At 60.3% G+C, this 26,489-nt stretch overlaps 11 protein-coding genes across 11 annotated transcripts; 3 read left to right on the forward strand and 8 right to left on the reverse strand.

Annotated features, from left to right (window-relative positions):
- Nucleotides 1-118: 118 nt before the first annotated feature.
- Nucleotides 119-3,598, forward strand: BDZ90DRAFT_230121 (isoleucyl-tRNA synthetase). Its single transcript, XM_025505349.1, has one exon. It carries the CDS (start codon nt 169-171, stop codon nt 3,484-3,486), a length of 3,318 nt encoding a protein of 1,105 aa, XP_025365739.1. The 5' UTR covers nt 119-168; the 3' UTR covers nt 3,487-3,598.
- Nucleotides 3,599-3,732: 134 nt separating this feature from the next.
- On the reverse strand, nt 3,733-7,017 carry BDZ90DRAFT_36413 (hypothetical protein). Its single transcript, XM_025509522.1, has one exon. The coding sequence runs from the start codon at nt 6,877-6,879 to the stop codon at nt 3,979-3,981; it is 2,901 nt and encodes a 966-aa protein (XP_025365740.1). The 5' UTR covers nt 6,880-7,017; the 3' UTR covers nt 3,733-3,978.
- BDZ90DRAFT_36452 (hypothetical protein) lies at nt 6,974-7,714 on the reverse strand. The gene has a single exon (XM_025509523.1). The coding sequence runs from the start codon at nt 7,567-7,569 to the stop codon at nt 7,156-7,158; it is 414 nt and encodes a 137-aa protein (XP_025365741.1). The 5' UTR covers nt 7,570-7,714; the 3' UTR covers nt 6,974-7,155.
- Nucleotides 7,715-8,509: 795 nt separating this feature from the next.
- BDZ90DRAFT_36466 (hypothetical protein) lies at nt 8,510-9,041 on the reverse strand. Its single transcript, XM_025509524.1, has 2 exons — nt 8,682-9,041; nt 8,510-8,585 (listed from the first exon to the last, which is right to left on the reverse strand). Exon 1 carries the CDS (start codon nt 8,922-8,924, stop codon nt 8,691-8,693), a length of 234 nt encoding a protein of 77 aa, XP_025365742.1. The 5' UTR covers nt 8,925-9,041; the 3' UTR covers nt 8,510-8,585; nt 8,682-8,690.
- Nucleotides 8,954-13,105, reverse strand: BDZ90DRAFT_230125 (hypothetical protein). The gene has a single exon (XM_025505350.1). The coding sequence runs from the start codon at nt 12,996-12,998 to the stop codon at nt 9,159-9,161; it is 3,840 nt and encodes a 1,279-aa protein (XP_025365743.1). The 5' UTR covers nt 12,999-13,105; the 3' UTR covers nt 8,954-9,158.
- A 171-nt stretch (nt 13,106-13,276) lies between these two features.
- BDZ90DRAFT_230126 (NdufV2, NADH dehydrogenase 24 kd subunit) lies at nt 13,277-14,434 on the forward strand. Its single transcript, XM_025505351.1, has 4 exons — nt 13,277-13,499; nt 13,582-13,793; nt 13,862-14,227; nt 14,316-14,434. Exons 1-4 carry the CDS (start codon nt 13,335-13,337, stop codon nt 14,371-14,373), a joined length of 801 nt encoding a protein of 266 aa, XP_025365744.1. The 5' UTR covers nt 13,277-13,334; the 3' UTR covers nt 14,374-14,434.
- A 171-nt stretch (nt 14,435-14,605) lies between these two features.
- On the forward strand, nt 14,606-16,427 carry BDZ90DRAFT_277530 (WD40 repeat-like protein; the record flags this gene model as incomplete). The annotated part of the gene is made up of 2 exons (XM_025509016.1): nt 14,606-15,126; nt 15,191-16,427. 2 exons carry the CDS (start codon nt 14,606-14,608, stop codon nt 16,425-16,427), a joined length of 1,758 nt encoding a protein of 585 aa, XP_025365745.1.
- Nucleotides 16,428-16,613: 186 nt separating this feature from the next.
- Nucleotides 16,614-20,211, reverse strand: BDZ90DRAFT_258167 (DUF323-domain-containing protein; the record flags this gene model as incomplete). Its single annotated transcript, XM_025508041.1, has 5 exons — nt 16,614-18,039; nt 18,117-18,173; nt 18,341-19,518; nt 19,592-19,786; nt 19,858-20,211. 5 exons carry the CDS (start codon nt 20,209-20,211, stop codon nt 16,614-16,616), a joined length of 3,210 nt encoding a protein of 1,069 aa, XP_025365746.1.
- Nucleotides 20,212-20,797: 586 nt separating this feature from the next.
- BDZ90DRAFT_230128 (hypothetical protein) lies at nt 20,798-22,150 on the reverse strand. The gene is made up of 4 exons (XM_025505352.1): nt 21,700-22,150; nt 21,184-21,628; nt 21,005-21,098; nt 20,798-20,937 (listed from the first exon to the last, which is right to left on the reverse strand). The coding sequence occupies exons 1-4, from the start codon at nt 22,015-22,017 to the stop codon at nt 20,889-20,891; spliced, it is 906 nt and encodes a 301-aa protein (XP_025365747.1). The 5' UTR covers nt 22,018-22,150; the 3' UTR covers nt 20,798-20,888.
- Nucleotides 22,151-22,653: 503 nt separating this feature from the next.
- Nucleotides 22,654-24,611, reverse strand: BDZ90DRAFT_277533 (hypothetical protein). The gene is made up of 2 exons (XM_025509017.1): nt 24,364-24,611; nt 22,654-24,277 (listed from the first exon to the last, which is right to left on the reverse strand). The coding sequence occupies exons 1-2, from the start codon at nt 24,368-24,370 to the stop codon at nt 23,028-23,030; spliced, it is 1,257 nt and encodes a 418-aa protein (XP_025365748.1). The 5' UTR covers nt 24,371-24,611; the 3' UTR covers nt 22,654-23,027.
- Nucleotides 24,612-25,091: 480 nt separating this feature from the next.
- Nucleotides 25,092-26,317, reverse strand: BDZ90DRAFT_230132 (40S ribosomal protein S13). Its single transcript, XM_025505353.1, has 5 exons — nt 26,255-26,317; nt 25,864-26,180; nt 25,585-25,778; nt 25,379-25,504; nt 25,092-25,301 (listed from the first exon to the last, which is right to left on the reverse strand). Exons 2-5 carry the CDS (start codon nt 25,877-25,879, stop codon nt 25,182-25,184), a joined length of 456 nt encoding a protein of 151 aa, XP_025365749.1. The 5' UTR covers nt 25,880-26,180; nt 26,255-26,317; the 3' UTR covers nt 25,092-25,181.
- Between the last annotated feature and the right edge of the window lie 172 nt (nt 26,318-26,489).

A 26,489-nucleotide genomic window follows, 5' to 3' on the forward strand; every position in this document is an offset into this window, starting at 1 on the left:
CAAGACAAGCTGCCCGCTCACACTCTGTCCGCTGCCGCCCTCCTCCCGCTCGCTCGCGCAGTCCGGCAGAAAAGTTGGTCCGCGTCGTTGATTCATGGCCCGAGCGGATCGTGCCTGGCACTCCTTCTTCTCTGCCACTCGAGCGCATACAGCCAGCGGGAAAGGTCCATGGTTCTCGGCCTCAGCAGGGCAGGCTCATCGCTGCGAGCATCAGCAACATGTCACTGTGGCTCGTCCACGCTGGTCTCGCTCCAGTCCCTCGCCAGGCCAGGTGGGGGACGCCTCATCCTCGCTCGACGACTCCATAGCAGTCCCTCCTCCCTCGCACGTCGCAATGAGCATCAATCAACGCTCAACCTTCCCAAGACCGCTTTCGCCATGCGAGCAAATGCGGCAGCGCGTGATCACCTCTTTTCCCGTCGAACAAATGAAAATCTCTATCGTTGGCAGCGCTCCCACTTGCCTGCCACGCATGAATGGCATCTCCAAGACGGTCCGCCCTACGCGAATGGCTCGCTACACATGGGTCATGCCCTCAACAAGATCCTCAAGGACATTGTGAATCGCTATCAACTACTACGCGGACGCCGTGTTCTGTACAAGCCCGGATGGGACACGCATGGTCTCCCTATCGAGCTCAAAGTCTTTTCGCAGCCACAACTCAAGGACACGACCGCACGCTCTGCCGATCCACTCCTCGTCAGACGGCTGGCCAGGGAGTTTGCGCAGAGCCAGGTGGACAGGCAGCGTGAAGAGTTCAAGGAGTTTGGTATCATGGCAGATTGGGAGGAGACGTACCACACCTTCGATGCCGAGTACGAGAGCAGGCAGCTCGAGGTCTTCGCAAAGATGGTCGAGAAGGGCTTGGTCTATCGGGCGCATCGGCCGGTCTACTATTCGCCGACCACGCGTACGGCGCTTGCTGAGGCAGAGCTGGAATACAATGACGCGCACGAAGCTAGGAGCGTCTTTGTGCGCTTTCCACTCGTCAAGGTGGGGACGCAGTTGATGGAGGCGATCAAGGGCTCGCGCGAGGCAAGCGAGGCAGTGCAAGCAGGAAAGGTGGATGCCATCATCTGGACCACGACGCCTTGGTCCCTGCCGGGTAACATGGCGCTGGCCGTCAATCCCGAAATGGAATACTCGATTGTACGGTCGAAGCTGCACGGCTACATGATCGTGGCCGCAAATCGCGTCGAGTACCTCTCGCAGCGTAGGGCTGGGGCGGTCGTCGAGGTGAGCGACCCCAGCAGCAGTAAAGGCAGCAAGAAGAGGCCTGATACACGGCCAGAGATTGGTCGACTCGAGGTTCTGGCTACCTTTTCTGGATCAACGCTCATTGGCTCGTCCTACCGACCTCCCTTTGACAGCAGGGAGCGGCCCATCCTGCCCGCAGACTACGTCACCGACGATTCCGGCACAGGGCTGGTCCACACGGCCGCGGCGCATGGCCTGGACGACTATCACCTCTGCGCCAAGCATGGCCTGCTCGACGATGTCGGAGGCAAAGACGGCTCCACCTCCAACAACACCCACAGCAGTGCCTCTGCCTCCCCTCTAAGCCCAATCGACCTCGACGGTCGCTTCACCTCCTCCCTTTCCTCCATGATCCCTGGTCTCGCTGGCCAACCCGCCCTAGGCTCCGGCACACCCTTAATCATCTCCCACCTCTCTACCTCAGGATCCCTCCTTGCTGAGCAGCGCATCACACATCGATACCCATATGACTGGCGCTCCAAGCAACCAGTCATGATGCTCGCCACCGATCAGTGGTTCGTGGATGTTGAACCTCTCAAGCCTCTGGCGCGTCAGGCGCTGGAGAACGTCGAGTTTGTGCCGGACAGCAGAGGTGCGCGGGAGAGACTGGCGCGAATCATTGAGTCAAGGACCGAGTGGTGCGTGTCACGACAGAGGGCTTGGGGAGTGCCTTTGCCGGTCGTGTACGAGGAGGCGACAGATGGACAGAGGATCCCGCTTTTGACGCCAGAGAATGTCAGGCATATCGCCGACCTGCTGAGAGAGAAGGGAACCGACTACTGGTGGTCCGGCGAGGCAGAGCAATTCGTGGCCCCGCAGTATCGCGCAGAGGGGAAGCGATGGACAAAAGGCACCGACACTTTGGACGTATGGTTCGACTCTGGCGTCTCGTGGCTCGGATCGGGCGCTCGTACTGTGGGCGATGAGGAGACACCGGCCGATCTCTACCTCGAAGGAACTGACCAGCATCGCGGCTGGTTCCAGTCTTCTCTCCTCACAAAGCTAGCCCACTCCTCCCACTCCTCCACCTCACCTCCCGCCGCGCCGTTTAAGCGCATCGCAACGCACGGCTTCGTGCAAAATTCGGCGGGGGAGAAGATGAGCAAGTCTTTGAACAACTTCCTCGGTCCTCTGCCCTTCATCAAAGGCGGGGAGAACAAGGCCACCGAGCCCGCCTGGGGATCAGACGTGCTGCGCTTCTGGGCCGCGGGGGTCAGTTGTTGGGGAGAGGATGCGAGGGTTGGATGGTTGACAATCAAGCATGCTGGGGAGGGGTTGCGCAAGCTGCGTAACACGCTGCGCTTCTTGCTCGCCAATCTACCACCTAGCAGGGTGGAGGAGAGCGCTTCGACGGCGCTGCTGGAGAGGGAGTCGATTCGCTCCCACCTCACCCTGCTGGATAAGCACGTCCTTTCCTCCCTGACCTTCCTGAGCACAGAGTGCCAGGCATGCTACGAACAGCTCGACTACCCAGGCGTGGTGAGACGCCTCTCCCATTTCGCGAACACGACGTTGAGCAATGTCTACTTTGCCGTTGTGAAGGACACGCTCTATGCTGATGCACCCGAGGGGCCCAGAAGGCTAGCAGCATTGGCAGTCTGCGAAGAGGCGCTGCGTACGATTAGTAGCGCTCTTGCGCCTATTGCGCCCAATCTTGTGGAGGAGGCTCATCATTACTCTCAAGGGGCCGAGGCGGACCCGCCCTCGAAATGGGAAGGCAGCGAGGTGGAGCCTAGTTTCTTCCACGGCGGGTGGCGTGAGGTGCGCGAGGCCCGTCGATGGAGAGAGGAGGATGCTCGTCCTGCCGGAGCAAAGCTACTTGAAGTGCGAGACGCGGTCCTGAAGCTCGTGGCGGCGAGGCCCAAGGAGGAAGCAGGAGGGAGCAGTGCAGCGTACGACGTCTTGTTGGGCTTGACCCGCAGTGAGAGTGAGGGCGACGAGATGAGAGCGCATGAGGTGGTGCGCTCCCTCTCTCACGATGATCTCGCGGAGACTTTCATTGCTGCGAGTGTCGAGGTCATAGAGGGTGAGGCGCAGACGAACGAGGAGAAGCTCACCGTAGACGGTGTCACGGTCTGGGTCCGACCAACGCACAACGTCAAGTGTCCACGATGCTGGCGCTTTGCGGTAACCGTGGAGGAGCAGAGCAGGAAGGGTGAGGATGCATTGTGCGGACGATGTACTGACGTCTTGGAGGAGAAGGCGCAAGGAGAGAGCGAGGCGCGTTGAGAGGTCAGTGCTGAGGGCACCGTGGATCGTCACCACTTGCCTCGTAGATGGACATGTTCAAATGACCATAGATAGAATTAAAGCTCAAAAGAGCATCTCAGATGAGGCAAGCAAGAGCAAGTGTGAAAGGTTGACGCAGACGAAGGACAAGGTGCGAAGAACGAAGGACGAAGGACGAAGGACGAAGAACGAGGGGCGACGGACAATGCTGCGACGACGAAAAGGAAACTGCAGAGAGTGCGATACGGTGCAACCAGCTGTGCACGTCGACCGGGCTGATACAGAGGATGTTGAGGGGACTACAGAAGCATTTGGGTGAGCATGGGCAGGTGCAGGTGCGGGTGCAGGTGCACAGCAGGTTCGCGGTTGGTGAGCAGCTGAATGGGTAGCAAGGAGGTGATTGCGTGGGGCAACTTGGTATAAAAAGTGTGATGTGCCGGGTCGAGACCAGGATGGTGGGTGATCTCGCGTGCTGAGTGCTTGGTGCTTGACCTACGCTGCCCTTCCTCCCAGCGAGTTGAAGCGTCCCGTGGTCCCGGCCCTTGCAAAGGGCCTACGCGCCGGAGCGAGAGGCAAGGAAGCTGGCTTGCTGCTAGTGTCAGCGCCGAGAGCAGCCCGCCTCGACCCAGCAGAAACGACAGCGCAAGGGCTCATGTTAACGCCCACACCTGAGTCGCCTAGCAACCCACCGCCGGGACAGCTGTCCATCGAGTCGAAGCTCGCGTCGCCCATGCTGGATGAAGCCGTCAAAAGCGAGGGCGGGGTAGGCTCCGTTTCCTCCTCCTCGTCGTGCCCACCACTGCCCGCGCGGAGATGCTTCTTGACAGCAGCAAAGTTGCTCGGGCTACTCTCCTGCTCAAACGAGCTCTCCTCCTGTTGCTCACAGATCATACTGCTCAGCGTGCGCGTCGCAGGCTTGGGGCGCGGGTCCACCATCGGCACAGCGGTATTCCCGTACGCGGGGCCCCCACGCCCTTGCCCACGAGTCGTATCTCCGTACGTAAAGGAGCGATGGCGGCTGAACTGCTTGCGGAATCCATTGAGCTCAGCAGACCTGCGATCTTGGTAGGTCGGATCGTCCATCTTCACGTACGCGCTGGGCTGGCAGACGTGCGCAAATCGCTCAAAGAAGCCGCTGTACCCTCCCTGCAAGATGTAGATCTCAGGGTAGTGGCAATTCGGGTAGTCTTGCGCCAAGCTGCGGTCCGCCTGACGCAGGGCGAGGGCCATGGAGGGTGCGCGCTTGGCGCTGAACTCGCAGTGGAAGACCAGCACCTTCTTCAGCGTGTTGCCATGCGCGTCGGGCTGGCCAGATTGAGAGCGCGAGGGGAGGTTGCCCTGCTTGGCTACGGGGCCTGTTGGTGAGAGAAAGTGCTCCTTAACCCTGTCGACGGTAGAGAGATTGATGGCGCCCGGGATGTGTCCACCGTCATACTCGTAGCCAAATCGACAATCGATGATCTGGCAGCTGGCCATCTGCCCCTCGTATTTGCCGCCGAGGAGGTCAACGAGTGTCTCGGGTTTGATGCGCATCAGCCCGTCCTCCTTGACGTTGAAGCAGGGCAGAACCTTTCCGCTGCGCTCAGAAGCGCCGAATCCAGGCATGCACTCTGCACCGAACGAGGACGAGGCGGATGGGTCTTGGAACTCGTCGTCTACGGTCGAGAGGCCGGATGCGTGGTTTGCAGCAGCTTGGCGACGCGTACCGTAGGGCAGCGGGGAGGTGTCGTCTTTGCTCGTTCGGCGAAGCAGACTAGGCCTCTTGCTGGCGGGAGCGATGGGTGAGCCATTGGCGTCGAAGTCGTCGGGGTAGCCGCCGAGCATGCCCTCTCGGGAGCGGGAGGGCGGGAGGAGCATTGCGGCGCTGTGATCGTAGCTCGAGATGGCGCGACGAGGCGCAGGTGCAGTCTGCCTCTGAGATGTCTCGGTGACAACTGGCGCGCTCTTGTTAGCAGCCTTGAGCCCCGGACGGCCAGCTGCGGGGGCTTGCTGGCGGTCAGCTACTTTGCGCTTCGAAAAGGGTCCCAACGTGGCGGATGGGGCGAGGATAGCATCGGTGTGCGCCTTTTGCAGAGTGCGAGGTCGCAAGGGGAGCAGGCTGGGCTTCGACGAGGATGCCACATTGGCTGCGGATCCCAGCTTGGGATGCGCCGGCGCGACAAAGCTGTGCTCGGGGGACTGAGGGTCGAAGAAGTAGCTGCCCAAATCTTGCCTCTCAAAGGTGCCCGGCGAGGGCGACTCGAGAATGGTATTGTGGGACGCAATGGCGCCGAGTCCCATTTGGTCCGCCCTCTCTCTGCATCTTGCCTCAAAGGAGGAGGAGGACTCGGGCTCAGAAGATTGGCGGTTGGATGACATGACTGCGCTCGTGAGCGAAGGTGCCGACGAGCGGTTGCCCTTGATGTGCAGAGAAGGCAGTACGTCGTGGCTGGAGCGACGGCGCGGCGCATCGTTGCTGTCGGTCCCAAACGAAGTCGTGAGCGAGGACGAGTTGGTTCGCATACCGGCACTGCGCAGGCTGGGTCTGACGGGTACTTTGCCCTGTCCCATGGGCAGCGACGTTGGCCTGCGCTTTGAAGCAGGAGCGAGAGCCTCGAAGCTGTTGTCCGCGTCGATGCCGCTGCCAAAGCTGTCGTCGCCATCGCGTGCGGCATTGACCGAGAGGCAAGTGCCAAAGAGCCTACCCAGCGACCCTCCTTGCTGCGATGCTTGCTGCCCCTTCTTTGTTGGCTCTACATCGGCCGGGCTCGCGCTGCGACTGACGCTGCGACTGGAGCGACTGCTACTGCCTGCTCGCGAGCTTGGACGGCTATTGGGTCTGCTGCTGACTCTGCGTCTTGCTGCGGGCACAACGGGCGTGTCCTCCTTCATCGCGCTGCCTGGTGGGAGCATGGGCGAGGACGAAGAGGCCAGGGGCTGACGAGGAGCAGGCGAGATGTCCATGTAATGGGGTGAGCTGAGCTTTGCTGCGAGACCAGGCGACTTGCCATTGAGCTCGGTACCCATGGCCTCGCCCAGACGTCGGCTTGATGTGGGAGAGGACCGCTTTGCGCTGCCCAATGGCACTCTGCGCGGTGGTGATGGCGACGAGTGTGACGAGGATGTAGAGGAAGAGAAGGATGCTGATGTCGAGGGACCCAGTGCAGCATTGATTGTATGGCCCGAGTCTGACTTGGGTAGGATGTTCCTCGATGACGATGAGGACGAAGGCATATGGCCAGACTGCGCTGATGGGAGCTCGAACGATGAGCCCAGCGACATGCTGGACCCAAAAGATCGATCTCCAAACTCGGCGGGCAGGTCATCGTGACGCAGCGTCGGCGAGCTGGGCTGCTGGTCGAAGATGTCGAATCGCATCGGGGGTCCCATTGGTGAGGAGAGGAGAGCTGTCATCGCAGCAGCAGCGGCGGCGGCGGCGGCGTGAACGACGTTTTAGGATTGACGATGAAAGAGGGAGCGAGAAGTAGGATATGAGAGTGTGTTGGGGGCAGAAGAGCAGGAGACAAAGCAAGGGCAGTCCTGTGTTGCGTTGTGCGCGTGAGTTGAGCTAAGGCTGTGCGTGGGCGTTGGCAAGACAAAGGGAGGTGCGAAACCAGCCTGAGACGGACGAAGGAGGATCGTCGGTCTATTGAGTTGCGGTCTCGGGCTGCAAAAGGGTGGGAAAGGGTATCACTGATGGTGAGACGATGGTGATGTCGTCACAAAAGGCGGTGGGGATGGCAGTAATGGAAGCCAGGTCAAGCCTCGTCGTTGATGGATTGGCACCACCTGCGAGCATTGCCCGCTCTCTCTCTCTCTCTCTCTCTCGCTCTCTCTCTCGCCCGCCCGCTCGCTCGGCCCTGCCCGCTTGCCTGCCTGCTTGACTGTGATTTCAAGGTGGTGTTGGTCTGCCCGCCCCGCCCGCCTCGCGCCGCCTTCCAGTGCCTCCTGCTTGGCAGCAGCGGCGGCGGCAACGGCGGGATGGATGAGAGATGCAAGCCACTCGGCGCGCCTTGCCTGTGTGTTGAGTCGACGAGCGCGAAACGAGTCGAACAGCAGGCTCAAAGCTAGAGGAACGAGACGATGCACACAGCGCACCCCCATCTTGAGAGCAAGTAAGTGACCGAGCGAGCGAAAGGATGCGACCAGCGTACGTCCGATCTGGGGACATCATTCGATCTCTGTGGACCGAGCTTCGCTACTACGAAAACGTCCCTCACGCCGCGAGACGTCGGGATCGCGCTGCAAGACGCCTGCTCAGCGTGCTACGATGACGATGGGCCTCCAATGATGGCCGAGTGACAGACTTGCGCAACGCCTTGAGATGCCATGCCCGCATCGTCATCCTGGTGCGGGCAAGCTTTCGGTGTTCTCCGTCTGTGCGATCAGTCGCTCTCACCATTGATCGAAGCTTCCACGAGCAGGCCCATCAAGCAACTCAGAGCGAGGAGCGAGACAGCCAGCCCGAGCAATGTTCGAGAGGTCACCGCCCCCTCGTAGCCGCTGCTCCGACCACAGGTGCGCGTCCTCTTCCTTGCTCGCCGCCCCGGCTACTCCGTCGATTCCGTTCAGCCTTTCGCCCTCGGCCAAAAGTAGAGTAGACGGTTCGCTCGACGATGTCGCCAGACTAGGGCCTCTGCTTCTAGCGAACCGACATCGTGGTCTGCCCAGGACCCTTTTTCCCGCCCAGGCTTCACACATTGCCTCGCAAACGCCCACGCACACACTTGGCTCGTCACCCAAAATGATACGCCAAATCGAGGCGCTGTGCTGTGACTTGAAATGAGAGACGAGCAGGAGGACCACAGGCCCAGTTGGAGATCGGGGTTGGACCGGCCCAATGAATGTCGGTCGCAACGTCCGGTGCAGCAAGGGTCTTGTGACGCTCCATTCGTGCGACTCGCCAGCGAGCGTCGCTGCACCACACTGATCATCACCGTACATCCGCGCGCGCGACATCAAAGAGCTGAGCACAGCACAGCCAGCGAATTAGCAACTACGACGATTTCATGGGGTCCATGAGCGTTTCACACCACCCCTTGAGGAGCGACGAAGCCTGCTCGGTGTTGCTACGCGTGCTATGCTGCAAATAAGCAGAGCAGTGCGAATGTGATATATGTCTGGAAGTGAGCTTGACTGAGTTAGTAGTCTCGTTGCGTTGCAGAGCCGCGGCGGCGTACAGGCGCAGCAGGGCGTCAAAAATGGTAAACACGCACTCACACGCGCTACAATTCAGGCGCGCCAGTGCGGGCAAAGCCCGGCCCAACCAACAACAGGCGGGCGTGAGCCGTGAGCTGAGGCCAACAGGCGTGAGCCGAGGCTCCGATTTGACCGACGGCCAAGCCACGTCGTTCCGCCCTTCGAAGCTTCGACGACGATGATGTCAACAACGACCCGAGGGGGCTTCGACGAGAGGAAGAAGGGCAACATCGAGCAGGCGGAGCAGGTAATGAGCGCATGCCGAGTGATCCGCTTGGAATTTAGAGCTCGTTCTGAGAGGCCCGAAAAGAAGCAGTCAGCTTCGTAGCGGGCAGAGCGAAGCCTGCTCGTGTGACGGTGAGACAAGGCAAGAGCAGCGTGCGTAACTGTGGCTGGCTGCTGACTGGCTGACTGTCATGAGGCTCGTATCAATGAAGTAGATGGAAGTACAGATGATGCTGATGAATGATGAGAAGCACTGTCGCACGTCGCGCTCACGCGCCCACGCCCCCCGTATAGCTCTCGAGCGGCACCCTCCAGGCCCTTGGCCCAGCAAGAGCTACAATCGACCCTGCCCCTACTTGCCCTCCTGTCCCTCCTGCTCCCTTCTGTCCCCAACCCCTCCCACCACTCCACACGCAGTCCCCCAATGGCTCCCCACCTTCGCCGACCTCCTCGACCCCTACCGTCCCGCGTGTACACATCCTTAAGTCCCACATCCTAACCTTCCCATCTGGACAGCCCTGAATGCAGTAACTGCCATGAAAGGCTGGTCGCCCCAGCCTACCCAGTGCCCCTACACTCGTCGAGTCGAGCCAGCCAAATTGCGTGACGGGCTGCTGTGCCGCGCGCAGATCGTAAAGCTTATGCTGATCGTAGTCGGCCCGTAGCGAGGTTATGTCGAGGATGTGGGGCAGGCGGGTGCGAGTTAGCTTGGAACAATGGTCCGTCGAATGCCAGAAGCGGACCATCTTAGACGTGCGACCATCGAAGGCCATCAAGTCCGTTCCATGGCCAGAGGCAGGGTCTGTTCTTGGATGCCCCGCCGTAGTAGCCTGCTGTGGGGGACGCGAGGCGCTCACCACTAGCTCGATGCTCGGAAGCGTCTCGAGCGCGTAGATGGCATGACGATGCGGCTGGACGTCGAGACGCTGCACGCTGGCTTTGGATCCGCGACGATACGACCACGAGTGGACGTGTCCGTCACCCCCACCGGTGATGAAGCTGAGGGCGTCGCCTTTGCCACTGTTGTCGTTGATGGCACCGTCGTTCATGGGCAAAAAGGGCGCGACAGAGGTCGCTCCGCCGCTGGAGAGGTGAGGCTGTTGCGGCAGGGCAGTGAGAGAGGCACGGACGGAGCGCCGTTCTCGCTCGTGTGCATCCTTGTCATCGTCGTCCTCTTCGCTTTGCGAGGGCCTTGCGAAGACCAAAGTCACCTGCGTCCCCGCCTCTCGCCCAGTCTTGTGCTTCACGCTCTTCGTAGGCGACGAAGCGATCGCTACGGCGTGCGTGCTCAGCCTCCTAACATCGCGCGGCTTGATAGCAGGTGAGAGGCTCGACACTTGACAGTCCCTACTTCTCAGAGCCAGCGGTACGTTATCCTGCTCGTCGTCATCTTCCTCCTCTCCAGACAGGCATATTGACGTCCTGCCGCGAGAAGAAAGGGCAAACAGGGTTGAGAGGCCGGTAGATTGGGATCGCATGCTAGCAAGCCAGTGGAAGCTCGCAGTCTGGCCGTGCCCGAGGGGTATGCGTTCGTGACGATGCCAAGGGGCAAGACGGAGCGCGGTGCTGCTGCTGCTGCTGCTGCTGCTGCTGCTTGTGTGCGGCTTTGTGGACGGCAAAGTCGACGTCGAGGCGTCAGGCTCTGCTGCGGCTTTGCCATTACTGTCATCCGAGGCCGTAGACTTCGCAGAGGTCAGGGCGGGCTTTGTGCCACTGTCCTCCGATCGCGCGATGGATGGGACAGGACTGGCATCCCGGCCGAAGAAGACGTCGTTGAGCTCGAGCTGGGCTGGTGGTGGCGGCAGGGGGGTAGTCGCTTCAGCGGGCGCAGGTGGCATGCCTTCCTCTTGTGCGGGCGCCCCTGAGCTTTCCTTCAACCATTCGTTTGCGGCCTCGATCGCTGCCTGGAGAGCCGAGCCACCCATCAAGTCGGCTGAGAGGAGAACAGGAGTCTCGGGCTCGCTGCGCCCTGCAGGTGGGACATGCGCTGGTAATGCTGAGGCTGCGTTCGATTCTGGCGCTGCTGGCTCGAGGTGCTCTTCCTTGATGGAGATGGGAAGCGGAGCGGGCATTTCAGTCGCTTCTACTGGCTGTTTTGAAGCGACCGAAGCCGTCGTGGCGGGAGCAGTATCATCTTGCTCTTGCCCCTGGCGTTGCTCGCCGACGTTGCTGTCCGCTTCCATCTCATCAGCAGGCGCGGTACCCAGATCCTCTGCAGCGACTCTTGGTGCCGCCACGGGTGGCTCGGCCTTTGTGCCTATGCAGCCGTCTTTGTGTGGGGCTACACTTTTCTTCTGGGCAGTCGCCTCCCGCGGCATTTGTGCAACTTCCACGATGGACAGCTCGTCGTCTTCGTCTGTGAGTTCTTCGTCGATGGTCAAGTCTGCCTCAGGCTCCTGTCCACCCGCACGCCTCAGCGACTCTGGAGCGGTTGGAGGTGTTCCTCTGACTAGCTCGTCCTCCTTGGCCTTGGCCTTGCCTTTGCCTTCGCCATTGTCGTGATCTACAGTGGCCGCCTCATGCTCTTTGCTACGTGGAGGTTTCTCCTCTTCTCGAGTAGCGACACCACTCGTCCCGCTACCGGAAGCGGCGGACCGCCTTGCATGATCTTGCGCAGCCCTAGCCTCCTCCTCTTCCTGCCGCTTCATTCTTCTGTTGAGCTTCTTCCTTTGCGACTTGCTCATTCCGCTGTCGGCAGCCAGCGGCGGGCCACCTCGACTCACAAAGGCTGCCGTCGCAGCTGCATGCTCCTTCTCCTTTTGCGCCTTCGCCTTCGCCTCCCTCTCCCTCGGCGCTTTCACCCTCTCCTCATTCTCTCGCTTCTCCTTCTCCTTCCGCTCCTTCTTCATCCTCCTCTCCCTCTCCTGCCGCTCCTTCTCCTCTCTCTCCCTTGCTTCCCGCTTAACCCTCTTCTCCTCCTCCAGCTTCAAGACCTTCTCCCGCTCGTGCAAAGGCAGCTTCTCGAAGTGCGCCTTCTTTCTCTGCTGCTTCGCCTCCACTGCCTGAGCATACGCTTCTTGTCTCTTGCGCTTCCTGGTCTGCTTCTTGAGCTCGAGTTTGGCGGCCGCGTCTGCCTTTGCAGCCTCGGCGTCTGATTGAGCAGGGGTGGCTCTGCGCGAGGACGGGACCGAGAAGGAGGACGAGGACGAGGGAAGGGGGGAGTCGGTTCTGGAGGCGGATGTTGAGGTGGGAGTGGACATTGACGGCTCGTGGGCTGGAGATGGGGCGGCTGTACTTTTCGGTCTCGGAGCTTGAGGTTGGTGGTCGACCTTCGCCTTCTTCTTGGCTCGAGGTGGACTGCGGGCTTGTGACAGCGATGAGCTGCCCTTGGCGTTTGCGGCGTCGCTGCCTTTCTTCTTCTTTTTGGTGGCGCTGCGCTCAGCTTGCGAGCTTGACGAGCTCGCCTGCGTCTGAGGTGACTGGGGTTGTCTCTCGCTCAGCCTCGAAGAGGATTGTTCCGACGACGTACGATTCGAGATCGAAGTACTAGTTGACGACTGCCCTGTGAGCCAGGCGGGTGCTGCAGGAAGTGGGTGAGACACAGCGGCTGGTAGATTGGATGGAGGTGCAATCGTCCGAGAGGGTCCAGCGAATGGTCTTGCTGATAGACTGCCGCCTCTACCAAGAAGTGGTCGTGGAGGTGGATAAGGCCGGGTCCCTCCCGAGGACGACGATGCTGCTGCGTTTGCTAATGTGAAGCTGCTCTTGGGCCGTGCAGGCACAATGCTCGGCGGAGCGCTAGGCTTCTCCGGCGCTACATGACGTCTGGTGGTGAACATGCTTTGCAGCGCAGGCTGCGGCCCGATCTCGTTAGGCTGGACATCCTCTGCCCGTTTTGGCGGCGCCTGGACGGCTGCTGTGGGTCCAGCGGGAGCGTTTCGAGGTGGGCCTCGATCGAGCCGCGAGGGAGGCTGTGACCTAGAGGACGGACCATGCTGTGTACCGCTGGGCTGTCGTGATGTACTGCTGCTGGGCGACGATGACGGAGGGTCAACGGCGCTGTCGTGGCGGCTGCTCCACCCATTGTCATGTCGAGGCCCAGTCGGTGCACCTGGCCCAGTCCAGCCGCTCTGACCCCAATTCCAGTGCTGTGCGTTACTGCGAATCATAGCGAGGCCTGCAATGGCGCCAAAGACGCAGGGTTGGTGGCGATGATGGCCATGTGAGCGATAAGGTCGATGATGATGAATGAAATGAGGCTCGAGCTGCCTCCGCTCCTCGCTGCCTTTGTCCAACTTCAAGATCCGACGACGCGGATGTGAACGACGCCCACTCACTCTCTTTCCGTCCAGCCCAGGCTACAAGTCGGATCGGAATGGCCCTGTGCAAACCACGTGGCCGACAATGACAAATGGGAAGGCCGGCTGGACGTGGTCATCGTCGTCGACGCCGACGTTTCCCCACCTCCTCAATCTCCACTCCGCCACTCCTCATCACACGCCATCATGTCCCTCCGTGCAGCAGCTTCGAGCGCCCTCCGTGGCGCAACTAGGTCATCACGCGGTGTCGTCGCCAGCTCGTCATCAGCCCGCGCTATCAGCACATCGGCGCCGCGAGCTTCGGACTCCATCTTCGTTCATCGCGATACCGATTACAACAACCCGTCGATCGTGAGCACGACCACTGCTCAGATCCCCACGCCACGTCTTGGCGTCTCACTGACTTTGCCTTCCCTCCTCTCCGCGCATGCAGCCCTTCAAATTCAATGACCAGATGCTCGCCCAAGCGAAAGAAATCATCTCGCACTACCCTCCTCAGTACAAGAAGGCTGCCGTCATTCCGCTCTTGGACTTGGGGCAGAGGCAGAACAGCGGCTGGACGTCGATTAGCGTCATGAACTACGTAGCGGAGCTGCTCGAGATGCCTAGGATGAGGGTGTACGAGGTTGCGTCTTTCTACACGATGTGAGTGCGCGAGCAACACGAGGCTAGATGAGGGATGTATGCTGATCACGGTCCACGCTCTCGCCCAGGTTCAACCGCGAGCCCGTAGGCAAGTACTTCATCCAGCTCTGCACCACGACCCCCTGCGCCCTCCGTGGTGCCTCCCCCGGCTTCTCCTCATTCGTCCAACCGGGCGAGTCCATCTTGGAGACCATGGTCTCGCACCTGGGTATCAAGCCCGGCCAGACGACCAAGGACGGTATGTTCACGCTCCTCGAGGTTGAGTGCCTGGGAGCGTGCGCCAATGCACCGATGGCGCAGGTTAATGACTTCTTCTACGAGGATCTGACCCCGGAGACGACGAGGAAGTTGTTGGATGACTTGAAGGCGGGCAAGGTTGTCAAGGCTGGTCCGCAGGGTGGGGTGAGGCATACGAGTGAGGCGGCTACTGGAAGGTGAGTGCGCGCACTGCTAGAAAGACGATGAAGACAGAGCCGTAGCTGACCGCCTCGTTGTTGCAACCTACTCCCTCTTCGCCAACAGGACCGCCCTTACGTCGAAGCCGACAGGCACGGAAGTCTTCAGGGCTGACTTTGCTTGATCATCGTCTCTCTCATGCGTCTCGTGTATCTCTCATATCCTCTCATACGTCTCGATGTGAATACAATGCGAGCGTAGCGACTCCTTGTGCCTCTCCTGTATGCTCCCCGACGCCCGTGGTACGCTTACATAATCGCCTCCGCCCTGTCGAAATATTTCTCAACTTTGGCAGCGTCGTTGGCCTCGTTCCGTGCGTCCCTTGCGATTCATTCTCCTCTCGCACCAGTGTCATCATGGTCCGCCTCCCGCGCGAGTCGCTCCTCTTCTCATCGCCAAACCACCTCTGTCTGGTCGATGTCGCCCATCCAAAGCCTTCAGCGCCCGTCGTGAGCCTCAAGCCGTCCTCTTCGACGCCTCCTCCAGCGCAATGCTTGTCCGTCGTTCCTCCTGACCCCTCGCGTGGTAGCCAAGGATTGGCAGCATGGGTCGACGGTCCGAAGCGCAATATCATCTACGTCTCGCCTCTTTCCACGCCGACCTCCTCATCATCGTCAAGTAAACAGGCCTCGCCAACTGCAACACGCTGGCATCCCCCGCAACCGGTCTCCTCACTCTTGCTCAGCCCGGACGGACGCCTCCTCCTGGTAGGATGCGACGATGGGCGTGCCTACCTTTGGGAGGTGAGCAGCGGTCTGCTTAGAGCGACGTGGGAGCCACACTTTCGTGCTGTGTCAGCGATAGCATGGAGTGCTGATGGCGGGATGGTGGCTACGGGGAGTGAGGATGGCAGAGTGTGTGTTTGGAGTATTGTAGGGTGAGTACGACTCAGGCTCGATCTGGGCTGGCCGAGCTCCTAGCTTACGCATGACCCTTTGCAGTCTCTACCATCCCTCTGGTCCCCATCCGCAACCCTACGCAACTCTCTCCTCCCACCTGCTCCCAATCACAGCCCTCTCCTTCTCCCCGGCAACATGCAATTCCACCCCTTCGCGCGCCCAACTTTGGTCGGCAAGCAAGGACGGGACAGTCAAGCTGTGGGATATGCGCAGCAGATCGCTGCTGGCGGATGTGGTTGATCCGGCAGGTATTGCAGCAGGAAGCGCGAAGGGTGGGGCATCTCCTGCGGTAGACGCTCTGGCAGTTGATCAGACGGGACGCTTTGCCTTCGTAGCGGCTGGTGGGCAAGTGAGTCGCATAGACGTCTACAAGAAGATCTCGGAGCCTTCCTTCGCAGCAGCAACAGCAGCATACGAGACTTTCGACCCCTCCTCCTCCTCTTCTGCAACCGCCTCGTCATCGCGAAGTATCTCCCTCCCCACCAGCTCCGGTCGTCCAACGTCTCTCTGCGTCTTGCCCTCCTCTTGCACACTGGCAGTAGGAACTGCGCAGCCTTCCGCCTTGCTATTCGTGGATATCGCCTCCCGCCAGGTATTGCGGAGTGTTTCCCTCGCCGGGGAGGGGGCGACGGCAACCTCAGCAGCAGCAACGGGCGCTGTAGGAGTGACAAACGTGGCGGGGATGTACAGGCCCAACGAGGACGAGAGGGGCGAGGGATTCGTGGCGAACAAGGCAGCAGCAGCCCCGAGGATCATTGCAGCCAAATTGGATCGCGTCGTACGCTCGGCGGGCGGGGTTGGCGCTCATGGCGTCGAGGAGGGAGAGGAGGAAGACGATGAAGAGTACTGGGCTATCCTCCCTGACAGGTGGGACGCTCACATGGCTGAGGTCGCGCCCTCTGCGTATCCCGCCACCGCTGGAGCAGCAGCAGCAGCCTCCTCGGTACCTCAGACGAACGGAGCCGCGGCTTCGACTAGTGATACGGAGCTTCAGTCGCGTCTCAAAGCCTCAGAAACCCGTACGGCGCAATTGGAAGCGCAGGTCAGGCGAGCGGCCAAGTTGAATGACGATTTGTGGGGAATGTTGGTCAAGGGAGGACATGTGAAGCAAGGCGAGCAAGCTGGCGCTGCGGCTGTGGCAGGGACTGAGAAGGGAAAGGGGGATGAAGATGATGAGGAATCGGAGGTGGAAGAGGAGAAGGAAAAGGGCAAGACGACACGCGCCTCACGGTCCAAGGCAACCGCGGGTAAGGGGAAGCAAAAGCGGAAGCGCCACTGAGGCGAGGTCACAAGGCGTTTGCTCAAATGGCGCACATATCGATCTACGCTCATCTTGCACGTCTGAGAGCGTTTCCATTTCGTTCCGAATCAAGCTACAGCACGATCCAACGCGATCGTTCAGAGGTAAGAAGAAAGTCGAGGCCAAGGTTCATTCGCCGATCAGCGACGCGTCGCGCTCCTGCCCTCACGCGTCCTTCCTGAGGCCCGCAGCAGCCGGCGGACTACTGCTCTTCCTCCTTCCAGCCCCGTAAGCCTGCGCAACCCCCTTCCTCGTCGTCTCATCATCGAACACCACCCTGCCCCCAATGAACGCATATGGGTAGTCCCGCTGGTACGCGTTGCACACCGTCTTCCTTCCCGCGACACAGGGAGTGCTCGCCCAGCTCCCACCCAGGACAACATCGTGTCGCCCGTCGTGGAAATCGGCACTGTAACCCGGGTAGAGGATGGAGGGTACGAACCCTTCATGAGCGGAGAAGGCGGTACAGGTCCATTCCCACACACCGCCGTTGTGTCCGGGAAGACCGAGGGAGTTTGCGCCGCCTTTGGCTGTGATGTTGGTGGGGAGGGCGGCAGGGACCGGGTGCCAATAGCGGAATCCGACGTTGCTGCCCGGTCGGTCCACGCAGTTGGGAGACGTGGCAGAGTCGAGGAAGCGACGGAGCTCGGCATGCGTAGGTAGACGTCCGCCTGCCCAAGCAGCGTAGCGACGTAGCTGTGCGCCTGAGCCCGTGACGGGCCAGAGGCGGGCGACGGTAGCCAGGGGCACGGGGCCGTAGATGGTGCGGACATTGTAGTCATGGCTGGACTTGCTGCCGGTGCCGGTTGCCTTGATCCAGGAAGGGGGAACGTCCTGCTCCTGATAGCCGGTGGCGGCAACGAAGCGCAAGTACTGCTCGTTGGTGACCGGGCTGGCCGTGATACTGAAGGCCTTGGTCTGCTCCTTGCGCGCGGGCTGCTCGTTGTCCCACCCGAACTCCGGGTTGCCCAGCTGCGCATTGAGGGCTCGCACATCCTTAGAGGGAGCTTTCGTCTCGAAGTCTGTGTCGCGGCGGTCATCATCATCGTGACCGATCACCACGGTGTCGGCCTTGAAGTTGACGAGAGCGTTGCGCTCTTCCTCGCCTCCCTGTCGAGCGTCTTCCTTCTCCCACTGGCGAGTAAGAGACGCCCAGTCCGGCTGCGAGAAGCCGACGGGAGGTAACGTCTCGTCGCTCTGTGCCAGCATGTAGAGCAGTGTCTCCTGATGCAAGTCGATGTGCTCCTGCACCATCTTGATGCACCTCGCGACATGCCTGTTCAATGTGCGCTTCCCGCTCGCGAAATCAGCATAGATTCCCACGAGCCTGTCCATCACCTTCTCCCTGTACGCCAAGATCTCTTCGACCTTTGGCCAGTCCTCCTCCGACTGAGGCACCTCGCTGTGCGAGTGGCACTGCGTGGGATCGTCGACGTGTGGGTCGATGCCGCGCTCGAAGATCTTGTTGTAGTATGCGTCAAGGGGCTCAAGGTCGGGAAGAACCTTCAACAGGAGGATGTCCACGAAAGCGGGAATGTGCCCGAGGTAGAAGAGGCAGATGTGACGCAGGTCGATTGGTTTGACGTGGAGCCTGGTGAGCAAAGGGGGAGCAAGAAGGTCAGTTGAAGGCGATCTCTTCGTATTCATGGAGGTGGTGCGCGTGCTCACATTCGGCGAGAGATCATCGTCAGGGTAATCACGTCCCAGCTTCGCCAGCTCGACTCCCTGGGCACGAAGAGGGCACGAAGAGGGCACGAAGAGGGCACGAAGAGGGCGCGAAGAGGGCGCGAAGAGGGCGCGAAGAGGGCGCGAAGAGGGCGCGAAGAGGGCGCGAAGAGGGAAGCGATGGGTCAGCGTGTGCCTACGTATGACGCGTGCCGCCTCTGACTTACCACTCGTCGAGCGAGGGCATCCCCCAGGACCCCCAAGCCTCATGAGGCTTGGGCGGCCCACCAACACTGAATGCGCTGGACCCTCCATCAGCGTCAAACTCGTGCGACCCATTACTGTTATGAGCCTCCTGCACCGACAAGCCCTTGCCGACTTGCTCGCGCCATCCAGTCAAGAGGCGCGTCGACTGGAAATGGAAGGGAGTCTTCTCCACCAGCCAGAGGTCGTAACGCTCATCGTCATCGGTCCATTTCTGGACGACGCGCAGACCAGCATGATCGAGGGAGTCGAGAGTCTCACGCTCAGCGTACTTGTAGCTGCGCTCTACGTGGATGAGCTCGCCTTCCTCCAGCTCGACCGTCTCGCCGTCTGGGAGGGTGAGGAGTTGCGTCAGGAGAGAGCGATAGTAGCTTTCGTGACGACCCTCGACATCGTTGTATCGATCATGATACTCGAACCTCGCGGGGTCAATCACCCCTTGGCCGCCCAGAACGCGGTCGGCGTGCTTGAGCCCATTCATGACGAATGAGGCTGTCAAGCCCTTAGGGTCGTTGTACGCCAGCTCGATGTCCCTCGCAGCGTTGCGGCGGTCAATGCCGATGAGCATCTTGTCACCGGCTCGCATCGACTTGTCGGCCATGGACTTGAGGAACTCAGCACCATCACGGCGTTCGAAGTTACCAATCGATGAGCCCAGCCAGAGGAAGACGCGACGCCCATCCCCGAGCCCGCCGTCGGCGATGTGCTCGAGCCCTTTGTCGTACGTGGCCCACAGGCCGTTGATGGCTACCTTTCCATCGAGGATGGTCCACTCATCGCTGACGCAGGCCTCCTCCTTTCCTTGACCTCCACTCGTGCTCGAGCCCAGCTGCGAGCGGAGGTCGTGCAACGTGCGTACAAGCTCAGACTTGTCCAAGTCCAAAGCATAGTATCGCACGGGGTCCTGCTTCTTCAGCCCGGGCAGCTCGCCCAGACCACGAAGCAGGTGAATGGTCTTGCGCAGCGAGCCGGCGCCAAGCTCTACGACGGCGGCTCCGGCAGCTGGTGAGCCACCAGAGCCGCAATCGTCGAGACCGTGCTCCGAGTTGACGCCGCCGTTGTGACGGCCAACGGTAAAGTCGCCCCACTTCTCTTTGAGGGTGCGATACTCTTCGAAGTGGAGACCGTCGAATACGGGGACCTATGAGCGCGTGGGTCGGGGGAGTGTCAGCATGGTCGCCCATCAGCCTCGCCTTCATGTGCGGCACACGCACATCCTTGTCGTCCTTGTTGTGCTCGTGCTTCTTCTTGTCCTCGCGCTCGAAGTCCTGCTCGCTGAGTGCTTCGCGGAGCATCTGCAACGTCTCCTCAGTCTGATGACCGAAGAGACGCAAGGCAATCTCGCGGCCATGCTTCTCCAAAATTGTCTTCTCGGCCTTCCAGAGGTAGTACTCGGGTACCTCGACCATCTGTACGGAGGTGCAAGGGCGGGTCAGCATAGGGTCATCCACTCCTTGCGCCCTGCCACTCTCCTGCTCACCTGATCGTAGATCTTCAAGCCGGCCTCGTCATATAGCAGCGTGGTAGGCAATGTCTTCCTGTACGCCCACTCCACATCTTCTGCGCGGTCGGTGCTGCCAGGCACCGTAAGCGTGGCGTGGCCCTTGAGTCCAGCAATGACCTGACGCTTGAGCTCCTCAGCCTGGCCCTCACGATCTTGTTCGGGAGATCCAGATTGGAGGTCTACTACGGGCGGCTCCTCCTGCGCAGTACCATTGGTTCCAGCCACCTTGGACGGGACGCTACTGTTAGGCCCCGTCTTGAGCGACTTGGCGGCCGGTGGAGCCGTAGGCGTCGGTGCCGCCGACTCTACTGTCGTGGCGATGGGTGCCATGATGCGTAGATGAGAGAATGAGATGGTTGGATGGTTATGGTCAGGAAGACACAACAAAGCTGGCTGAGAGAGAGAGAGTCTCTTGGCTTAAGACATCACCCCCACACTTGAACCAAATGGTCCCGCTCTCGTCCCTGGCGCAGCATCATCACTGTCGTTTGGCCGACTCAAGTCACTCAAGCCCCCGCACGGGCCCTGGTTCTCGACCCAGTGACAAGGGTCCTTGTCCCACTCCTCTTCTTCCTAGCCGCCGACGTCGCCGCCCCGCGGTCGCCGTGCCGTCCGTTTTGCTTCCTCAGCTGCCAGAAAAGTGCCCGCGAATTCAGGCACTGCGCCACTCTTTGCGCAGAGTCGAGTCTATTCCGCCTGCCCTATGACCACGTACGACAGCCACGACAGTAGCCTGGCGCCTGGTGGAGGCGAGGCCGGCAACTCGCATCTGGAAGTCAATTCATTTGGGGACCATCAGCGCGGCGCAGCTCTCGCAGAGAGAGAGAGAGAGAGGAGAAAGGGGTAGTATTCGTCTTCGTGAGATGAGAGAACATAGATGGAGGGGTGAAAGGAGGGCAGCCGGCGCTGCCGTCCTGGCCAGCTCGGAACGTCGAGCGCTGTGGAACGAGCAACGCGTGGAGCGCGACGATTCGACGCCACGGTCGAGTCTGCGGTGTACCATAAGATCACTCGTACTTGACGGCTTGAGCGTCGCTCCTCAAGGACGCGCAGGACCTGTGGGAAATGCATTACGATGTCAGTATCATCATATGCTCCTCGCTGCGCAGGTCGAAGCTCTCACTGGCCAGGGCCGAACGGATTGTCCCACTGTGCAGCAATGCTCAATCCATAGACGTTCTTGAATGTCATGGCCGACGGCAGTGAGGGAAAGAGCACTGCAGTGCGGTGTCGTGCGCGACAAGTAAGCAACATTGCCCTTCTGAGTGAGCTGTACCGCCTCGTTCGCCTCCCGACACTCACCCTGTACCGTGCTGCCCTTGACTCTGAACGGGTGAGCATATGTCTCATCAAAGTAGAAAGTCTGCTTTGTGCACGTTGGGATATCCGTATGCTCGTACGGGGCACTGAGCACGCCTTTGAAGAATTTCGGATGGATCGACTTTCTGTTACTGCTGCCAGCCCTGCTGAAGATGGCATTCACCACCGGCGAGTCTGGAGTGGGCAGACCGAGCAGGCCGTCGAGCTTGACGCCGACGTCCACGCTCAAGCTCATTTGTCCGCCCCCGATGGACTTGTACGCGGCATCGGGAGGGTCGAAGTTAGCAAGGACCATGTTGTTGAGTTGTTGAAGGGTACCAGCTAGGGCAGGAACGAGCTGAGAGATGTAGATCACCGTCGGGATGCGAGTAAAGGCTGTGCTGCCGTCATTGCTGGCGTCGACGAAAGGGAGCAGTGTCCGTTGGATCTGCGGAGGAAGAAGGGATGTCCGATTTTTAGCACAGCTCGGTGTGAGAGTGACAGCGAGCTGATACTCACTACGAGGTTGGGAATGGTCACACCAACCTGCCTGATGTCGTGCTGCAGTCCGCCATACAGGATGAGGGGATGCTCGTCTTCCTTCAGGTACCCTGCAGGCAAGCCGCGTACGGGCAGCAGCTTATGCCCATTGGCCATCGACTGAGCGAGACTCTTCTTGATCGGCAGGGCGAAGGCCGTCAGGTTCCATGAGGCCGTCTGGCCTACCGGGTCAGAGGGGTAAATGGTGTTGGGTGCCTGGCGGGACGCGAAGGGCGTGTGTGAAAGAGCTATCGCCGCGGTGGCGAGCGAGAGAAGGGAGAGGATGGAGGGAAGCATGCCGGGAGAGAGATGGGCTGGATCGTGATGGTGCGCTCACAATAGGATGGCAGGGCGAAGGCAGGCTATATAGCAACTGCCTGAGATGCTCACGACCCCAATCACCCTCAGCGGTTCAACATCTCGCACCTCGAACCTCGGCGAAGATGTTAATCGAACCGCAAGCGCTCCTTGCGCTCCTTCCCTCCCCGCCAAAGTTATGAGACAATTGCTGACAGAGAACGGGGCTCGATCTCGTATTAACTTCGCCCTCTGATGACCCCGCTACGCGCCCGGACCGCTCGTGCCGTAGAGCCGGTCCGAGCTTAGCCTTTTCTGTGCATACAGTACCGCAGCGCAGGTGCAAGAAATTGGGGATGGGGGCATAGAGAAGGGGCTCCAGCGCGTGTGCATCTCCTCTCTACTCTACATTAGCTTGCTCTGGCTTAGCGTAGAAGCTGGGCAGGGGGATTCAGGCAAGATGTCACGGCTTGCGACTCCGGTTTCCGATCGCACGGCGGGACATTAGGGATAGCGGGGTGAAGCAGTTTGCGAAGCTGTTCTAATGAGCACGAAAGTACCGCTTGCTCACCCGGATTTTGGAGGCAATGGGCGAGCCGAGGGCGGCAGGTGTCATGCGATGAATCATCTAATCGACGACCTTTACGACCCGTGGCGGGGTGAGTGAGCACAGGAGGCAAGAAGAGCGTGACGAAAACGATGCGCGCAGACGAATGAAGGCAAGACGAGTGGAGAGGATCAACTATCGAGATTGCGTCTTTGTGTGTTTGCCTCAGTCTTGTCTGCCTATCTGTCGGTGAAGCGTGGAAGAAGAGGGAGAAGCTTTGAACATGGATCGAAAAGTGGGTGCGAAATAAAGGATGCGAAAGGCGTGTCAGGTGAGAAGGTGGGGGAAAGTGTCCATTGGTGAAAAGTGCATGGTCGATCGGCGACGGTGAAGACGATGACGACGACGACGACGACGACGACGACGACGACGACGTCGGGCGGGGAGCCGGGATGACGCGGGCTTAGAATCTTCTAATCGGCTGTTGTTGCTGCCCACCATAGCCCTGCTGCGGTGGAGCCCTGAATCCTCCCGCACCGCCGCCACCGCCGTACCCTCCCCCTCCCTGCTGAGGAGGCGGCGGCCTCGATCCACCGTATCCCTGCTGTGGTGGTGGCCTCGACTGTTGGAAGCCAGCGGGCGGATGCTGCCCTCCATATCCACCCTGCTGTTGCGGGGGCGGTCGTGCCGCGTAGGCCATGTTCTGCTGCTGTGGGTAGCCTCGCGGGTCTGCTGGGCCTGCTCCCGGCCGAGGGTTGGAGTAGCTGCGCGGCGGTACGGCTCCGTTGGCTCCGTTGGGTTGAAGACCACCACCACCACCGCCGCCGCCATTGCCGTATGGGCTTGGCCCATTAGGACGACCGTTCATCGGCGCTCCATTCGGTCGAGGTGCCGGACCACCCATCCCTGCCAGTCTACCTCCATTAGGCGCTTGCACTCCTCCACCTGCCGGCCTGCCACCAGCAGTAGGCCTCGAGCTCGGCACGGCTGCCATCCTGGATGGGGATCCCCCACTAGCTGCGGCACTCTTCTCCGCCGCCTTGATAATCTCCTCATCCAGCACGTTGAGAGCAGCACACAGCACGATCCACTCGACCATATCCTCGTTCCCCTCGCCCAGCGTTTGCCAAACGGCCTTCTCCTCCGGGCTCTTCCCCGTAATCGTGACCCTAGTTCCTCCTCCTCCCCCACCTCCCCCGCTTGAGGAGCCCTGCGTCGCATTCTTCTGGATCTTGCCAAACTCGATTCGCTTAGGCGGGATAAGATGTCCCGCGTACGTGAAGTAGAACATGGTCCAATAGGGAGCGTTAGGGTTTGGCTTGGAGATCTGAAAGAGTGGTTGCTCGTGGCCGGGAGCGTCGGGGTTGGGGAGGGTGAGCTTGTACACGGGGGCGTTGATGCCCGTGTTGGTGATGGACCACTTGAGGTTGCGCGACGCCTCGCAGCGCACTGAACGATCTCGATTCGGGTCGTTGCTGTGTCCTGGATCAGATGCTTGACCACCAGGACCGCGCGAGCCGGGGGGAGGGACCATCTTGGCTACGCATAGGTCGCCTTGTGGGGAGGGGGTGAGGAGGTACGTCTCTTTGTTGAAGTTGGTGTGGATGTAGCTGTACAGGGTGTGGTGCGGTTGGCCGTGTGGGGTTACTATGAGGGTTGGGAGGTGGTTGGGGATCGGGGCATGATTGGGAGACGTGAAGACTGAGTAGGACGCTGCGAGCGGGAGAAGAGGGGGGATGGATGAGATAGATGTTGTTAGCGGCTGCCACAACAGCCAGGCTGTAGCTACGTCTACTCACCTGACATCTTGGCGGCGATTGCGACGTCAGCGCCGCGATGTGGTGATGGATGCTCGGCGAGGTTGTCGAGGACGAGGACGAGTCGGACGAGGGTTCAGGGGCAAGCAATCGTACAATCAATGAGCCGCCCTTGTTTGTCGTTGCGCAAGCTAATGAGGGTGAAAGGACGCGCGGATGATAATGTTGATCAAACCACGCTGTGATAGCCGTCAAGGGATGAAGAGGAATCTGCGCTGCGGATGCTGTTTTGGGTGTGTCGTTGGTAGTGATGATGGTTGATTGAGAGAGGCGTTTCTTGGCTTCGCTGCATATAGAACGACGGAGCGAGCCAGTTGAGACGGCCGACAGGCAGGCAGGCAGGCAGGCGGGCAGGCAGGCGTGGGCAGCAGGGAGGCAGCCAAGGCGGAGGCGGGCAGCGGGCAAGGCGCGGCTCAAAGTAGAGGCGGCTCCACGGGCGCGAGAGCAAGCAGACGGATGCCCAGCCCAGCCAGGAGCCAGGGGCTAAAGCCGCCCTCATCAACCTCCTCCTACTGCAGCACCAGTCGAGGTTCCTTGGCGCGAAAAGGAGGCAATGCCTGCGGGGGAGGAGGAAGGCCAATAATAGGAGGCAGCAGCAGGCAAGTCATGCTCTGATATCATCGTCATTAGGCACACGCAGCGGCGAGGGGTCACACGAGCTGCGCTCACGTTCTGCTGTAAAATCGCTCTGCTCATTGAATCGAGACGACGATGTAGGAGGGACAAAAAAGTACATGAGGATCATCGCATCGAGCCGACAAGCATTGCTGGCGCTGGCAAACGCCGTAACACCCGCACGCTTAGGCGACGAGGGTGGAAGCGGTGGCAGCCTCGTACTTGAAGGTGGGAGGGACAGCACCGACGCGCTTGTAGTAGCGGGCGAGGCGGTGGATACGCGACTCGATGAGAATAAGGCGGAACTGTGGGCGTGAGCGGGGCAAAAGAAGGTTAGATGCTGGCTAGCTGAATGTCGAGTGTCAGAATGGGCTCGACTCACCTTGGAGTCCATGTCCTTCCTGTTCCTCTCAAGGTGCTTGCGGACCGAGACGGCCTTCTTGATGAGGTGGTACAGGTCCTCGGGGATGCTGGGAGCGAGGCCCTCCGACTTGAGGATACGGAGGATCTGCGAGGGGGCGGTGAGAAATGAGAAAAGTCAGTCTTGTATTCACTCTCTCGGCTCTGTCCCTAGCCGCCCGCACGCACCTTGTTACCAGTGACGAATCGGACCTGGCCAATGCCCTGCGAGTCACGGAGCTGGACACCGATCTGCGAAGGGGTGAGACCCTTGCGTGCCAGCTTGAAGATCTGGGTAGAGACCTCCTCAGGGGTGGTCTTGAGCCACGAGGGGGCAGAGCGCTTGTAGGGCAGAGCGCTCGAGGCGATACCCTTTCCGTTGGCTGCGAGTGGGAGAGGGTAAGATGATGATGATGATGAGCAGGGGCGCTCACGCTGCCAGATAGGTTGGTGTCTACGCCAACTCACAGTGCATGCGACCCATGTTGGCTTTTTGAGGAAAAAGAGGGTCGAGCGGGTAACGAAGAGCAGCAATCAAGTCAGCTCAAGTCGCTCCCTTGAGAGTCCGGGTCATTCATCCAAATGGGACGTGCTGCGAGGCTACGCTCATTGGTCGAAGCCAGGCTGCCATTTGCTGAGCGTGGCCAGACCGCAAGTCGAGCTGTGATCAGCCGTCGATGACGATGACGATGTGATGGTCCGCAGAGCCTTTGCTCCCTCATGGCAGTCCTTCGCAGCACGTCCTCCAATTCTCTCCTTCCAACTTTCTCTGCATGTATGCTCACCTGCGAGAGGGTAAAAGCAATGTCAGCAACTGGCGATGAGATCCTCGAATGATCCGACAGCAGTGCTCACTCACCTTACTTTGATGTCTTGACGAACCGGGGAAAGGAAGAGGACGAAGGGTGGTGGTAGTGAGGACAGGCAGCAGCGAGAACTTCGGACCGAGGGCGGGTGGGCCGATTCGAGGATCGACGCCAGCGCTGCACGTGACTTGAGCCTCATCCATTTTTGCGGCCGCAGATTTCGAGGCACTGGAGCAGAGGTCCGTTTTGGCTGGCGCTGCACATCGCAGCCTCAGCTCAGGCTCAGGC

Source organism: Jaminaea rosea, assembly GCF_003144245.1.
Source record: "Jaminaea rosea strain MCA 5214 unplaced genomic scaffold BDZ90scaffold_1, whole genome shotgun sequence".
Lineage (NCBI taxonomy): Eukaryota > Fungi > Basidiomycota > Exobasidiomycetes > Microstromatales > Jaminaea > Jaminaea rosea.